Genomic DNA, 15598 nt, shown 5'->3' on the forward strand with positions numbered 1-15598 from the left:
TCTTGCTCTCCTGAAATGTAGCAAGGATCACGTCATTCAGAAACTTGTGTAATTTGCAATGTGTAACATTTTGACACTGCTAAAGCCAAACAAAATAAGAGGATATAAGATCATTCTATAAAGCTATAGAACTATAGAGCCATAGAGTTGGGTGATGAACAGAGAAGACATGGACCCAAATCAGAGAATCTAAGCTGGGTGTCTACTAAGTCGTGGCTTTGGGCAGCTCCCTTGACTGCTGTGAAGGTGTTTCCTTAATTAAAAAATCACCATCATCTCTACCTCATACGACCATTATGAGTTTTGAGATGATGTATGTGTTTGCCCTTTTATTAAATTGTGAATTTCTATAAAATATTGTTATCAGAGACAAATATTAATGAGTGGCTACTCTGTACAGAAATGTGGACCCTAGGAGTGGATTTACAAAGCAAGCATAAACCCAAGCCCCAGGCCATGAGGGATTTACCATCTACTTGCTTTATGACAAAGATACATCATATAATTAGTGATCTAGACAGTATCAACTTGTACCTAATAATCCATCAGTTTCTCTCTCCATCCATCCATCTACTTCAGCATGAAACACTGATATAATGAAGCACAAATTTATGGGCTAAAATTAGAAAATAGAAGAGTCATTACTATGGAGAGTAGGATCTTGAGGGAGGCCATTAATCTTATCTGTCTCCTTCAGAAGTTCTGCACTACTTGGGAAATGCACAGGAATCAGAGAAGGGTGCACCCCTAGTTTCAGCTAGGGGTGAGGCTGGATAGGAGAATGTGGCTTGGACCCAAGATGGATTGGGCTCCCTGCTCTCTCTCCCATGAATTATGGCCCCTGTGTAGAGAGTTTACCATGTGGAGTGCCTGCTGAAGCCACGGGCCAGTGAGCAGGCCCTCAGGAGATGACTGAGTAAGGACAGCTAGATGCCACCGGTGACCTTGTCCAGCCAAGAACCTGGACTAGTGGATCTTTGGCTTCAATTAAATCTCCACTCAGACACAGTCTTCCTTCTCTTTGGGCAAGGAGCCAGTGGGGAGAGCACAGAGGGTTTCCTTCCAGTCCTTTTAAGAGGGGAGAGCTTCCTAGCTTTGGGAAGAAACAGGAAAGTAGAGGAAGATAAGAGTTCCACTAAGAGGGGCTGGTCATCCTGCATCACAGAGCAAAGAAGTTAGAAGAGAGAGATCTGCAGGGGCTGGAGTCTTCTGAGATCATTTCCTAGAGTTAGGCTGCAAACATAGCAAAGCATGGAGAACATGCCAGGCTTCTGCTATGAAAGAAGCAAAGGTCATATTAAAAGAGTTGTTCTGTTTAGTTGCTAAGTCATGTCCAACTCTTTTGCAAACCCATGGACTATGGCCCTAGGCTCCTCTGTCCATGGGATTTCCCAGGCAAGAATACTGGAGTGGGTTGCCATTTCCTCCTCCAGGGGATCTTCCTGACTCAGGGATGGAGCTGCATCCCTTATGTCTCCTGCATTGGCAGGCAGATTCTTTACCACTAGCATCACCTGGGGAGCTCTCTGGTCCCCTGCTAAATTAGAAGAACTGTAGTAGTCAGCACTCTTTGAGTTGCAAGTGACAGAAACCCACCGAAAACTAGCCTAAGAGGAGAGAACTTAGTGACTCACAAAGCTGGAAGGACCTGGAGATGAATCACAAAACGAAGGTGGGGCTTTAGGAACCGGGACCCTGGGGCCAGGGACTCAATGCTGGCAGTCTCTCTCTCTGCGTCTCCTTCCTCTGGTTCTCCTTGAATGGAGAACCTTCTGTCCTATGGAATGGAGAAACTTCTCTCCTGTTGTAGGCAGTCCAGAGTTTTCCATGGCTTCGGACATTGATAATGTAAGCTCAGAGATGCCAGAGGAAAAGGATCATATCTTGTAGCAAGATCCCCATGATCAACACCAAGGACCAACTAGTCAGTTTTAAGAGGAACATACACTCCCCAACCTGACATCCTGGAGACATACCCAGAAGATGGAGAATGAGAAAACTTCCCAGGAAGACCAGAACAACAGCTGTAGAATCTACTGCTGGCTCTGGGCTGGATTCAGGTTCTCTTGCTATTATTTTCTGAGGGAGGGCAAATACATACATTTTACTTTAATTCCACCAGTGATTGCTCTCTCTCTGTACAACCTTGAAATTTTTCTTTCATCGGCATGCAACCCTGCTTGCACTGAGAATGTCAGCAGACAATCCACATGCACCACCTCTGATAGTTTAGATTTTCAGTTTTCCACCAAAGACTGAAGAATCAAACAACTTCGAAATGAAAATAATATACCTTAGAAATATTATTGGTTCAGCAGTAAAGAATCGCCTGCCATGCAGGAGCTGCAGGAGATGAGGGTTCTATCCCTGGGTCAGGAAGATCCCCTGGAGGAGGAAATAGTAACCCACTCCAGTATTCTTGCTGGGAAAGCCCATGGACAGAGGAGCCTGGCGGGCTACAGTCCACAAGGTCGCAAAGAGCTGGACTGAGCACACAGCACACACACAGGACCATGCCACCGGCAGTACTTACTCACACCAAGCAGAGTATAAGACAGAACCTGAGGGCCACACTCTGAGTGAGCCCAGAACTCTGGAACCTGTGGTAAGAGGAACAGCAAAGCAAGAACCAGCAGGAGCCAGGCAATTGGAGAGGAATGTTTCCGTTAAGTCTCTGGATTGATGCTCAGGGGCACAAGTCTTTGAGAGGTGGAAATGTTTCAATTTCCAGGTGGCCAGAAAGATCGTAAGACACATAGTCACCACCTGCAGGTTCAAACCCTTAACACGACGGCAGGTTATAATTGAATACTCTTACCCAAAAGAAAGAGGAAAGAGATGGGCCTTTGTTATGGCAGCATGATGGGTGAAGATATTAATGTCAGAACTAGGGCTTTCAGAAGGTACGAAATATTGGTGGAATATGACCCCTGTGGGGATGGGGTTCCCTCCCTGTAAATCCAAAGGGAGATTTGACTCAGCATATTTTGGAGCTATAATACTTTGGCCATCTGATGCAAAGAGCCGACTCACTGGAAAAGACTCTGAGGATGAGAAAGGTTGAAGGCAAAAGGAGAAGGGGGTGGCAGAGGATGAGACGATTTTATAGCATCACCTACTCAAGGGACATGAATCTGAGCAAACTTCAGGAGATAGGGAAGGATAGAGTAGCCTTGTGGGCTGCAGTCTGTGGGGTCACAAAGAGTCAGACATGACTTAGCAACTGAACAGCAATGACTGAAGTATAGTTAATCCATTTTTTTCAAACCTACCTAATTTGTAAACACATCCCAGTTTTACAAGAACATTTTTTTTAAATAAAAAAAATCTGTGTGTAGGTCTTCTCATCAAAGACAGACTGACTTATTTTCTAAGAAAGAAAAATTATTGTTTTATGAAAATGGAGGGTATGCCATATTGGATGCCTGTAGGAAATCACAAATCCTAAATATACATTAAGAGTCTACTAATCTTTTAGGGGGGAAATAAGTACGAAATTGAAAGACTGAAAAGAAATACACTCATATATCCTTACTCATGAATATTGATACAAAGAAGGTAACACAAAACCCAACAACGAATTTACTGGTAAATGAAGACTCATATGTGTATGTATTACTGTCAAATATTGCTACTACTTCAATGACTAATAGTAACTGAAAAGCAGATCACAGTGTATAACAAGTGTGAATGCCTCTTTGTCCATGCACACATGCACATCTTTGTCCATGCATACATGCACACCTTTGTCCATGCATACATGCACATCTTTGTCCATACATACATGCACATCTTTGTCCATGCATACATGCACATCCACACACATACACACAGTGTGACCTCCAAGCTTAGTCTGATGGGGAGAACAATGGGATCTTGTGAGCTAGGATTCTAATTCTGGAGTCCGCCCATCGGCTTTCCATCCCTCCCTCTGCATATCTCAGGCTTTATCCTTCCTGCTCCAGGTTGTAAAGCTCATGTCCCAGTTTCCCCCTATCAATCTACGGCTGCTCACAAACAGGTCCCGCTACGTGTAGTCAACCACTCATCTCTTGGAGTTATTGCAGGAAGGTGGACCCCTTCCAGGGCCCACGAGTAGGATCTTGTGTAACAGTCCATGGTTCCCTGACAGAATGAGTGAGGTGATATATGTGACGCACTTTATACAATGCCTTGTTCTTGTTCAGTTGCTCAGTCATGTCCAACTCTTTGTGACCTCATGGACTATAGCTTGCCAGGCTCCTCTGTCCCTGGAATTCTCCAGGCAAGAATACTGGAGTGGGTTGCTATTCTCTTCTCCATGGGATCTTCCCAACCCAGGCATTGAACCTGGGTCTCCTGCATTGCAGGTGGATTCTTTACTGTCTGAGCCACCAGGAAGCCTTATATGATGCCTGGTGACATAAAAAATGCCAGCTGGATCTTTATCCTCAGAGGTGGAGCCAGAGCTGGAATCCAGGGCTTCTGTCCCTAGTTCAGCACCTTTACATGATATCATGAAGAAGGTTAAACAAAGAGACTCCTGAACATGTTACCCACAGCCGAAGAAGGATGAAAGCATCACTTCTGAGTAGAGTAGTTGCAGCTGCCATTTAACCTCATAACTTGTAAATAAAACATTTGGGCCACATAATCTTTTCAACCTAGACAGTATATTAAAAAGCAGAGACATTACTTTGCCAACAAAGGTCCGTCTAGTCAAGGCTATGGTTTTTCCAGTGGTCACATATGGACGTGAGAGTTGGACTATAAAGAAAGCTGAGCGCTGAAGAATTGATGCTTTTGAACTGTGGTGTTGGAGAAGACTCTTGAGAGTCCCTTGGACTGCAAGGAGATCCAACCAGTCCATCCTAAAGGAGATCAGTCCTGGGTGTTCATTGGAAGGACTGATGCTGAAGCTGAAACTCCAATACTTTGGCCACCTGATGCGAAGAACTGAGTCATTTGAAAAGACCCTGATGCTGGGAAAGATTGAAGGTGAGAGGAAAAAGGGACGACAGAGGATGAGACGGTTGGATGGCATCACCGACTCAACGGACATGAGTTTGAGTAAACTCTGGGAGTTGGTGATGGACATGGAGGCCTGGCATGCTACAATCCATGGGGTTGCAAAGAGTAGGACATGACTGAGCGACTGAACTGAACTGGCTGAATATTTTCCAGACAACATAAATAACTTCCAGAAGTTCCTCTCCACAAAGGGGAGGCTCGAAGAAGTGTGAAAGTCCACATTCTGACTGTAGTCAGTGTTCATGACAAGGAGAGAACATGAAGACACAAAATCAAAAAGGTCAGCTCCCCGTTTTGGAGCTCCCAGCCTCCAAAACTAGATTCCCACAAGAGCAGCAGTGATCGACATAGAGTATCTGAATGAGTTTAATGAAGAAAAACAGACGTTGATATAGCACACTGTATACCAAGTGATCCAGGAAAGTCCCAGTGGAAATTTCCACTCCTGTTTTCAACACACTCAGCTGCCCACCTCCCTCTTGCTCTGTTATTTTGCAGACTAATTTTCTTCTTCCTAGGAAAACAAGAGCCAGCACGAAGCTCGGTTCAATAAGTTAGTCTCTGGCTGTTCTCTGCAAGCTAAAAACTTGTCCACATGGAGAGAGTGTCTACGATCCAAGTAATGATCAGTTTGGACTAGAATCTATGCTCTTCTCATTAAAAGAATTTCAAGGTCACCAGCTGCAAAACCCAAGAGTTCCAGGAAATGAGATAGTCGCATGACAAAGATTAGGGCTATGACTCAGTAGAGATAAATGCTGAAAGACCTAGAAAAGCAAGATTGAAGTGGTGTTCAGAAAAGGGCAGGCCCCAAAAGGTCCAGGGAACGGGCACTGGAGCGTAGTTCTCCTGGCTTGATCAGGGTAGAAGGGACTTTGCACCTGGCTTTCCCATTGCACGTTAGAACTAGGAAGTGCTTGACTGTGTTTCCCCCACACTCTGCTCTCTTTGGCAGGCAGTAAAATACATCCACAGAAGTCAGCATCTCATTGGATCTGGGGACGCTCCTGGCAATTTCCAATTGGATATTGATATTTCGGGGTTAATCTTCACGCATCACCCCTGTTTTAGCCGAGAGCATGTGTTGGCAGCCAAGCTGGCCCAGTTGTATGACCAGTACCTTGCAAGACGCCAGAGGAACAAGGCAAAGTTTCTCACTGATAAGGTATCTGTGATCTCTTGCGTGCCAATCATTGATGGGGTTGGTTCTCCCGAGGAGCCCAATCGATACAAATACCTACCAGCAGCAAAGGCTCATGTGCCTCCTTCATGTTCCCTCTGTCTAGGATGTGGTGTGTTGTCCTACCTAGAGGCACAAGAAAGTCTAGGACAATGTACGCTTAATGTGTGCAAATTCAGTGGCACACGCTTGGCTTAGAGAACCATTTGTGCAAACCGAGCAAATGATCTCACCCACCTCGAATGGGTATTAGATGGAAGATACGAGGCTGCGTCTTGCCTGTGTGATCTCAGAGGGTGAGATTGTTCACGGTTTGAGAATTTCTTGGTCCTCAGAGACATTCTCATCATTACATGTTAATTTCCCCAATAGGATACCTATTGGGGTATCAACAAAAACAACAAAAGTCAGTTGTTTCAACTGATGCTCAAAGAAATGGCTGTCCATTTTGGATTTACTTCTAATGTGACACTGTCCCATGGAATATTCATGGGTAGTCTTGATTACAGATAATTTTAGTCTTAGGCCCTGATCTTAAATCTTACTGCCCAAATAAGAAATAATACCACAATGCCTACTCTTATGAGTCTGTAATTTTACGTTCTGTATCACAAGAATATCATTCTGTGTCCAGACTTCAGAAAAGACTCCTTCTCCCTTGAAAGAAAACTTGTTTCTGGGACACTAGAGTAAAGGAAGCACCTGTCATGAGCAGATGGGTCTGGACCACAGAATAAGAATGGACACACACGGTCCAAGAGGGAGGGGACGTATGTATACCTGTGGCTGATTCATACTGATGGATGGCAGAAACCAGCACAATATTGTAAAACAATTGTTCTCCAACTAAAAATAAATAAACTACACAAATAAAGACTAGAGGCAATATTTCTGTCAAAGTTCACTTCGGTGGAAGCGTGGAGATGTCTGAGTGCTTGCACATCCGTTGTGTCATCCTAAACGATGCCTGTCTGAGGTTGCAGGCATCATCTTACCCTGGAGAAGTGGGCGGGTCCAAGCACATCTCTTGTGGTGAGGAGTAGAGCTTCTAACTCAAAACTTGAATCCACATCTCTTTAAGCTCCACGCTCTAAGAAGTGCTGTTCAGATGGGCCTTAATCCAGCAAAAACTCCTAAGACTCTTGAAACAACCCCCAAAACCATCAATGAATACAAATCTGAGATTCGGTGAGTAAAATCTATGACTATAACTGCTGCTTTTTTCCCTGTGCTTATTGAGAGTTTATTTTTTCAGAGTTTTTCCTGAATGCATTGAATACATTATAACCAAATGGGCTTCCCAGGAGATGCTAGTGGTAAAGAATCTGCCGGCAATGCAGGAGACCCGGGTTTGATCCCTGGGTGGAAAAGATCTCCTGGAGAAGGAAATAGTTACCCACTCCAGTATTCTTGCCTGGAGAACCCCATGGACAGAGGAGCCTAGTGGGCTACAGTCCATGGTGTCGCAGAGAGTTGGACACGACTGAGCAACGAGCACTTTCACTGTCAAACGAAATAATGAGATGTGTCCATTGTATCAACACCAAAGTTGAAGCCCAGTAAAAGAATGAGGATGGAGGTGGGGGCATGGAGGACTGGGGAAAGTGGCTAGGGGGAGCAGAATATGATAACTTGCACCCTCTGTTGGTGTAAACAAATATTGCTACAGCCACCACTTCTGAGAGAGTGTCTTGTCCGGAAATGAACAAAGAGTTGAAAATGCCCATGAGTTAGAATCCTGCAATTCTGCTTAAGACGCTCCAAAGAGCTGTGGGCACCTGTACCCTGGAGATGTGTGCAAGGGTTCCACAGTGTCACTTACAACATCAAGAAGCTAGAGATAACCCCACACCAGAATGAGCCCATCAGCTTTGGTCTTGTAATGAACGTCCATACTACGGTTAAGAGTGACTGAATTAGACCTGTGTGTATCATGGATACAATAGTGTGGAGTGAAAAAATCCAGTTGGAAGAGGATACTTGCTGTGTGATATGGGTCATGAAACCTAAAGACCACGTGAAATAATACTCATGTCTTCCAGGTACACACACATCTGTGTCATGTAGGGATAGAAAAGACACACATGCCAGTTTCTTCCTCCAGGGCGGGAAAGAAGGGGATGAATGGAGAGGTCTCCAAACATAACTCTAAACATTGCAAACAAACAAAGTTCAGTTCAGTTCAGTTCAGTCACTCAGTCGTGTCCGACTCTTTGCGACCCCATGAATCACAGCACACCAGGCCTCCCTGTCCATCACCAACTCCCGGAGTTCACCCAGACTCACGTCCATCGAGTCAGTGATGCCAATCCAGCCATCTCATCCTCTGTCGTCCCTTTCTCCTCCTGCCCACAATCTCTCCTAGCATCAGAGTCTTTTCCAATGAGTCAACTCTTCGCATGAGGTAGCCAAAGTACTGGAGTTTCAGCTTTAGCATCATTCCTTCCAAAGAAATCCCAGGGCTGATCTCCTTCAGAATGGACAGGTTGGATCTCCTTGCAGTCCAAGGGACTCTCAAGAGTCTTCTCCAACACCACAATTCGAAAGCATCAACTGTTCGGCGTTCAGCCTTCACAGTCCAACTCTCACATCCATACATGACCACAGGAAAAACCATAGCCTTGATTAGACGGACCTTTGTTGGCAAAGCAATGTCTCTGCTTTTGAATATGCTATCTAGGTTGGTCATAACTTTCCTTCCAAGGAGTAAGCGTCTCTTAATTTCATGGCTGCAGTCACTATCTGCAGTGATTTTGGAGCCCAAAAACATAAAGTGTGACACTGTTTCCACTGTTTCCCCATCTATTTCCCATCTTGAGTTAATGATCACTGAAGACTCAGATGATCACATTTTCCAGAAATGAAGTAGTTTTTTTCCCAGGTTTTTAGGTTACTTCTTGAAGTACCTTTATTATTTTTTTTTAACTTTTGAACTTTTTGTTTTATATTGGAATAAAGGCTTCTCAAGTAAAGAATCTGCCAACACAGGAGCCATGGGAGACACCGATGCAATCACTGGGTTGGGAAGATCCCCTAGAGGAGGAAATGGCAACCCTCTCCAGTATTCTTGCCATGGACAGAGGAGCCTGGAGGGCTATAGTCCCTGGGGTCACAAAGAGTCAGACACGACTGAGTGACGGAGCAAGGACACACACATAGCTGATAGAACAATGTTGAGATAGTTTCAGGAGCACAGCAGAGGGACTCAGCCATGCATATACATGTGTCCATTCTTCAAACTCCCCTCCCGTCAAGGCTGCCATGTAACATTGAGCAGAATTCCCTGTGCTATACAGTAGGATCTTGTTGGTTATCCATTTTAAATATAACAGTGTGTGCATGTCCATCCCAAACACCCTAACTGTCCAAAACGAGTCTTATTCTAGTTCATGGCCTTCTAGCTTTTCTAAGGTCTTCCAAGAGTCCTCAGTCTTGACCACCCAATAACTAACCGGCTGTTATCTTCCGCCATCTTCCTTTTCCATGATACCGAACTGAATGACCTTCAGTCCTTTATCTGTGTGTCTGTCTCCTGAGCTGAACTATAAACTCCTTGAGGACAGAAAGTAAAAATGTTAGTTACTTAGTCATGTCCAACTCTTTATGACCCTATGGACTGTAGCCCGCCAGGCACCTCTGTCCATGGGATTCTCCAGACAAGAATACTGGAATGGGTTGCCATTTCCTTCTTCAGGGGACCTTCCCAACCCAGGGATCGAACTTGGGTCTCCTGCATTGCAGGCAGATTCTATACCGTCTGAACCACCAGGGAAGCCCCTTGAGGACAGAGACATCTCCTCTATCTCCTACGCACTTCTGAATCCCCTGGAATGACATCAGGTGCTTGCTCAAGAGGAAAAAAAATTGAATTAATTAATCTACTAACTAATAGCATAATGAAGCACATTTGGGTTTTGGATTTGGCTATTATTTGTACAGGGGACAAAATTAGGCATTAAATAATTCCCAAATACACAAAGTACTATTTTCACTCAATAAGAATGAAAACATTTTCAAATGATGCCTCTACAAGTCAAGCCAAACTTTGCTAATCTAGTCAGCACAGAAAACTCGCCAGGGCATGTAGTAACATTACTTCATCTCCTAAATGTAGAACTTGTGATTTGTACTAACACAGATAGACTTTAATATACCAGTTGTTAACTGGTTCAGCAACATACTTTCCTATTTACAATAATTTAGTTCTTGAGAACTATATTTACTGGGCCCTTTATTTTTACAACTTCAAAGCTGGCTGTTTGTTTAAGACTGCACAGTATAAATGAGAATTTTAAATGGTTCAGTTCAGTTCAGTCACTCAGTCGTGTCCAACTCTTTGTGACCCCATGAACCACAGCACGCCAGGCCTCCCTGTCCATCACCAACTCCCGAAGTCCATCCAAACCCATGTCCATTGAGTTGATGATGCCATCCAACCATCTCATCCTCTGTTGTCCCCTTCTCCTTCCGCCCTCAATCTTTCCCTGCATCAGGGTCTTTTCCAATGAGTCAACTCTTCACATGAGGTGGCCAAAGTATTGGAGTTTCAGCTTCAACATCAGTCCTTCCAATCAATATTCAGGACTGATCTTCTTTAGGATGGACTGGTTGGATCTCCTTGCAGTCCAAGGGACTCTCAAGAGTCTTCTCCAACACCACAGTTCAAAAGCATCAATTCTTCAGTGCTCAGCTTTCTTTATAGTCCAACTCTCACATCCATATGTGACCACTGGAAAAACCATAGCCTTGACTAGACGGACCTTTGTTGGCAAAGTAATGTCTCTGCTTTTTAATATGCTGTCTAGGTAATTTAGTCTTATTGAAGTCAGATTCTTCTAGAGAAAACAAAATTAAATAACCTCTCGAAACAGACCAGCATCCTACTGACTTCAAATTTGCATTTCATATTTCTGGTTTTCTAGTACATAAGAAATGTCATAGTTATGAAATTAATTATACAATCACTATAGTGTTATTAGTTTCTATTTTTAATTTGCAAACACACCCATATAACTTTTAAATACATATCCATATACTGTATCTCCTAGGCAAACAAGAAAACTGCGTGATGCTGAACAAGAAAAAGATCGAACATTGCTTAAGACCATCATAAAAGTCTGGAAAGAGATGAAGTCCCTCCGAGAGTTCCAGAGGTTTACAAATACTCCCTTGAAACTTGTTTTGCGAAAGTAAGCTTTTTTCAAACATTGTTTTATTGGGTTATAGCATGCATAGAAAATGTATTTGCTGTTATTATTACTCTGTCACTTAATTTCAAGAAATACCTAGGGTGTTGTAAATTATTTTAAGGGAAAAAGTTGACCAGAAAGCCGACGAAGAAGCATATGAAGCAGAAATTCAGGCCGAGATAAATGAATTGCTGGAAGAGCACACAGAAGAGTACGAACAGAGGATGGAAGTGTACAGAGTCACACTGCAGCAGTGGAAAGCCTGGAAGAAAGCCCAGGTCTGTGAACAGCCTTAAACAGAGCTGCCATGGAGGACAGGGGGGCCTGGGAGGAGGCCGCTTGGGGCAGGAGGAGGGAAACTGGGCAGGCAGACTGGGGTCCCCTGCTTGCTATTCTCTGTCTCCTCCTGGCCCTCTTGCTCAGGAACAAAAGGATGAGAGGGTGAACTGGTTGATGCACTTGTCGAAAATGTGACCCGGCCAGCAGATACCAGAGCCAGCTTTTTCCAAAGACTGGTCTCTGTATCAGGCTGTGACTATCTGAGTGAGCAAATAAGTAAAACATAGTAATTGCTCATGAGTGTGTCAAGTGCTGTGCTAAGCCTTTTACACACCTTACACCAATGAATGTAGGGTATTGTGCTTCTGGGTTTCTGTCAGAAAATTGTGTGACTTTGTACACGTCCCTGCAAAACTGAATCAGGAACAATAAGTAAAAATCAGGATGTGTAACAGGCATAAGTTCATCTACCTCAGTTCAACTGACTCACATTTCTTCTTTTTCATGGCTCAGTAATAGTCCATTGTATACATGTACCACAACATCTTTATCTATTCATCTGTTGATGGACATTTAGGTTGCTTTCATGTCCTGGCTATTGTAAACAGTGCTGCAGTGAACATTAGGGTACATGAGGGGTAGGAAGGAGGCCCAAGAGGAAGGGGATATATGGAGATACATATATATATACTTACAATTGATTCACACTGTTATATATATATATATATATATATATACTTACAATTGTTATATATATATATATATATACTTACAATGTAAGTATATATATACTTACAATTGATTCACACTGTTAACCAAAACAAAATGGTAAAATGATTGCCCTCCAATTAAAAATAAAAATTAAAAAAAAGATCAGTGTGACCTGCAGGACCAGTTCTGCTCACAAGACTTACTTTAATTTCAAGATGTGTCCTTGGTCTTTCGAATTGATCACATTAATAACCAACTTTTTTAAGCTCTCTGTAGGGACCAGGCACTGTGATAAGTGCTTTCCAGGCGTGATCTCATTTCAACAGCTCTGGAAAAAAATCTCCTATGATCGTTCCCATTTTGTAGATGGGGGTGAAGCTGGGTTTACATCCCAGGGCTATCTGAAGACTGTGCTTTTCAAAGAAATTCCAAAATTTCTACTTAAGATAAGTTTGCCTCTTACCCGACAGAGGGCCAAAAAGAAGAAAAAGAAACAGGAAGCGGAAGAGCATCCCGCCGATGAGGAGAGGGAGGAGCCAGGTCCCGGGGAGGAGCCTGAGAAGCCTGCCCCTCCAGAGCCCGTGGACAGGGCGGTGATAGAGCAGCAGGTGAGGGAGAGAGCAGCCCAGAGCCGGAGGAGGCCGGGGGAGCCCACGCTGGTCCCGGAGTTGAGCCTGGCAGGGAGCGTGACGCCCAACGACCAGTGTCCCAGGTGAGCAGACGCTCTGACCGTGAATGAGGTTGACATGCGACGCACACACACATATGTGCACCATATGGAGTATACACCACCTGGCCGGCACGGAATGATTGGGAGGGTCCTGAACTCTCTGTAGCCATATGTTAGCTTGGACCGTATGCTGCTGCAGGCATTTGTCCAGACTTTGGTGATTTCCTATGGCTCACCCGCCCAGTATACCCCCACTGGCCCCAGGGGAGTTCACTCCCGGAAGCTGCCTGGAGGGAGTGCTCTGCACAGTGCCTGCCTGCGTGGCATCTGCTTTGCAGCCTTTATCTGTAACCTCAGTGTGTCCTTTGTCATCACTGCTAGCACATGCCCTCTCCCTGGCAAAGTGGATTCCTATCCACTGTACCACCAGGGACGTCCCCATGGTATGTCTTTTAAAGGGAAAATTTAGGTTTGATTTTGCAGTCTTTGATAATGAGTCCCATTTTGACCAAAAATGTATACCTCCGTCTGAGGTTTCTGAGTTTTCACTGGGTTTGGGGACTATAAACCAGGTTTCCCTGAGTCAGTGATTATAACCCACCCCCTTCACCAGGCCGTCAGGGGAGGGGGCTGAGCAGAAGAAGGAGGCGTATCAGGTCTGTCACTGGCGTGAGGTTACTGGAAATAAGCCTTTTTAAAAATTCAGAGTCAAGTCTTTGGGGGTCTTGGATACTTCTTGAGATGGTGTCAACTGTTTTTTATAGGAAAAATAATTGAGCAATTTCACACCTAGGATGGGCCTAAATTCAGTTCAGTTCAGTCACTCAGTCATGTCCGACTCTTTTCAGCCCCATGGACTGCAGCACAGCAGGCTTCCCTGTCCATCACCAACTCCCAGAAGCTTGCTCAAAACTCATGTCCATCGAGGCCTAAGTTATAGAGATGTAAAAAGTTAAACCTACTCTCCCAGTTTAATGAGTACAGGATTTCTATTTGGGATGATGAGAACATTCTAGAGAAGAATAGTGGTGTCTGTCACATCACATTGCGGATGTACTTAAGGCCACAAAATGGTTTACTTAAATAATGTTAACATGGTAAGTATTATGTTGTGTGTATACATATAACCATAATATTAAAAAAATAACACTCAAAAAACCCTGAGTATGTTTTGGATTTTTCTGCTCTCACCTTTTCGAATTCTTAACAGACTGAGTTACTATTGACTTAAGCAATAAGTGGCATTTGGAGTGGGCATCTCTACAAATAAAGACCGTTCTTGAAGGTGTCGACTTTTTTTTTTTTTTTAACTTCCTGGCTATAAGAATGATATGCTTACTAGGATACCTCCTGTCTTCTACTGGGATTCAAACGACCTTTAAAAATAAGGAACCTTTCTTAGTTCCGTACAGCCAAAGAGCAGTGACTCACCGTCGGAAACTATTAGGAAAAAGTTTGGATTTTGGAAAAGCTGAGTTGACCCCACTGCTACAATATGCTATGATTTTTTTTAGGATAAAACATCACATCCAAACATAAACCACTATTAGCCTTTATGGTCTGAATTCACTCCATTTGACAAATAATATGATTCTGTTTACTTAAACTGTTGGGATGCAAACGTAAGGCTTGCTTGGAAAAAAAATTTAAAGACTGTAGCACAACGATGCTTGGACCACAGTTCTAAATCACCTGTAGGCTTTCCAGTACCTCTTATTTCACATCACATGTATTGTTATATCAGATTTCCTTCCCATTTAGGTCACCGCAGAACACTGAGCAGTTTCCTGTGCTATACAGTAGGTTGCAGGAAGGTGTCCCTGCAAGACCTGTGGCTGCCTTGGTTCAGTGAAGACTGAAGCAACTGGAGCATCACCTCCAGTGAATCTCACTCTGCTCAGCACCCTTGTGTCAGCCACTCCACTTACACTTAGTACACGAATATTGACCCACCCATGAATGGTCTCACTCTGCAGGGTGGAGGTCATGCGAAGGGAGGACATCAAGAGACGCTCGCTGTTCCTAAAGGTGACCTTCAACAACAAGGAGGTGTCCAGGACAGAGAGCCGGCCGCTCGGGGCGGACTTCCGAGTTCACTTTGGACAGATTTTCAATTTGCAAATATTCAACTGGCCGGAGAGTTTAACGTTGCAGGTACCTTTTTAAAATTTTCTCTCCATTTTTTAAAATTCATTTTTATTGGACTATAGTTGCTTTATAATGTCGTGTTAGTTTCTACTGTACAGCAAAGTGAATCAGCTCTACATATATATGTATCCTCTCTTTTTCAGATTTCCTTCCCATTTAGGTCACCGCAGACCACTGAGTAGAGTTCCCTGTGCTTTACAGTAGGTTCTCATTAGCTGTCTGTTTTATTCATAGTAGCAATAGTATATGGGCTTCCCGGGTGGCTCAGTGGGTAAAGAATCCACCTGCCAAAGCAGGATACATAAGAGATGTGGGTTCGATCCCTGAGTTACGAAGATCTGCTGGAGGAGGGCATGGCAACCCATGCCAGTATTCTTGCCTGGAAAATCCCATGGACAGAGGAGCCTGGTG

The 15598-nt window shown here is 43.9% G+C and overlaps 1 protein-coding gene across 6 annotated transcripts in view; it reads left to right on the forward strand.

The window, feature by feature from the left end:
* Positions 1–15598, forward strand: part of CC2D2A (coiled-coil and C2 domain containing 2A) — a 131191-nt gene that overhangs the window by 50682 nt on the left and 64911 nt on the right. For all 6 annotated transcript variants that reach the window (XM_024993645.2, XM_024993649.2, XM_024993647.2 and 3 more), the window contains 6 exons: positions 5966–6175; positions 7272–7378; positions 11239–11379; positions 11501–11657; positions 12840–13081; positions 15016–15193. In XM_024993645.2, the coding sequence (XP_024849413.1) occupies positions 5966–6175; positions 7272–7378; positions 11239–11379; positions 11501–11657; positions 12840–13081; positions 15016–15193 (1035 nt within the window). The remainder of the gene's footprint in view (positions 1–5965; positions 6176–7271; positions 7379–11238; positions 11380–11500; positions 11658–12839; positions 13082–15015; positions 15194–15598) is intronic.

This window comes from Bos taurus, chromosome 6 (genome assembly GCF_002263795.3).
Source record: "Bos taurus isolate L1 Dominette 01449 registration number 42190680 breed Hereford chromosome 6, ARS-UCD2.0, whole genome shotgun sequence".
Taxonomy (NCBI): Eukaryota; Metazoa; Chordata; class Mammalia; order Artiodactyla; family Bovidae; genus Bos; species Bos taurus.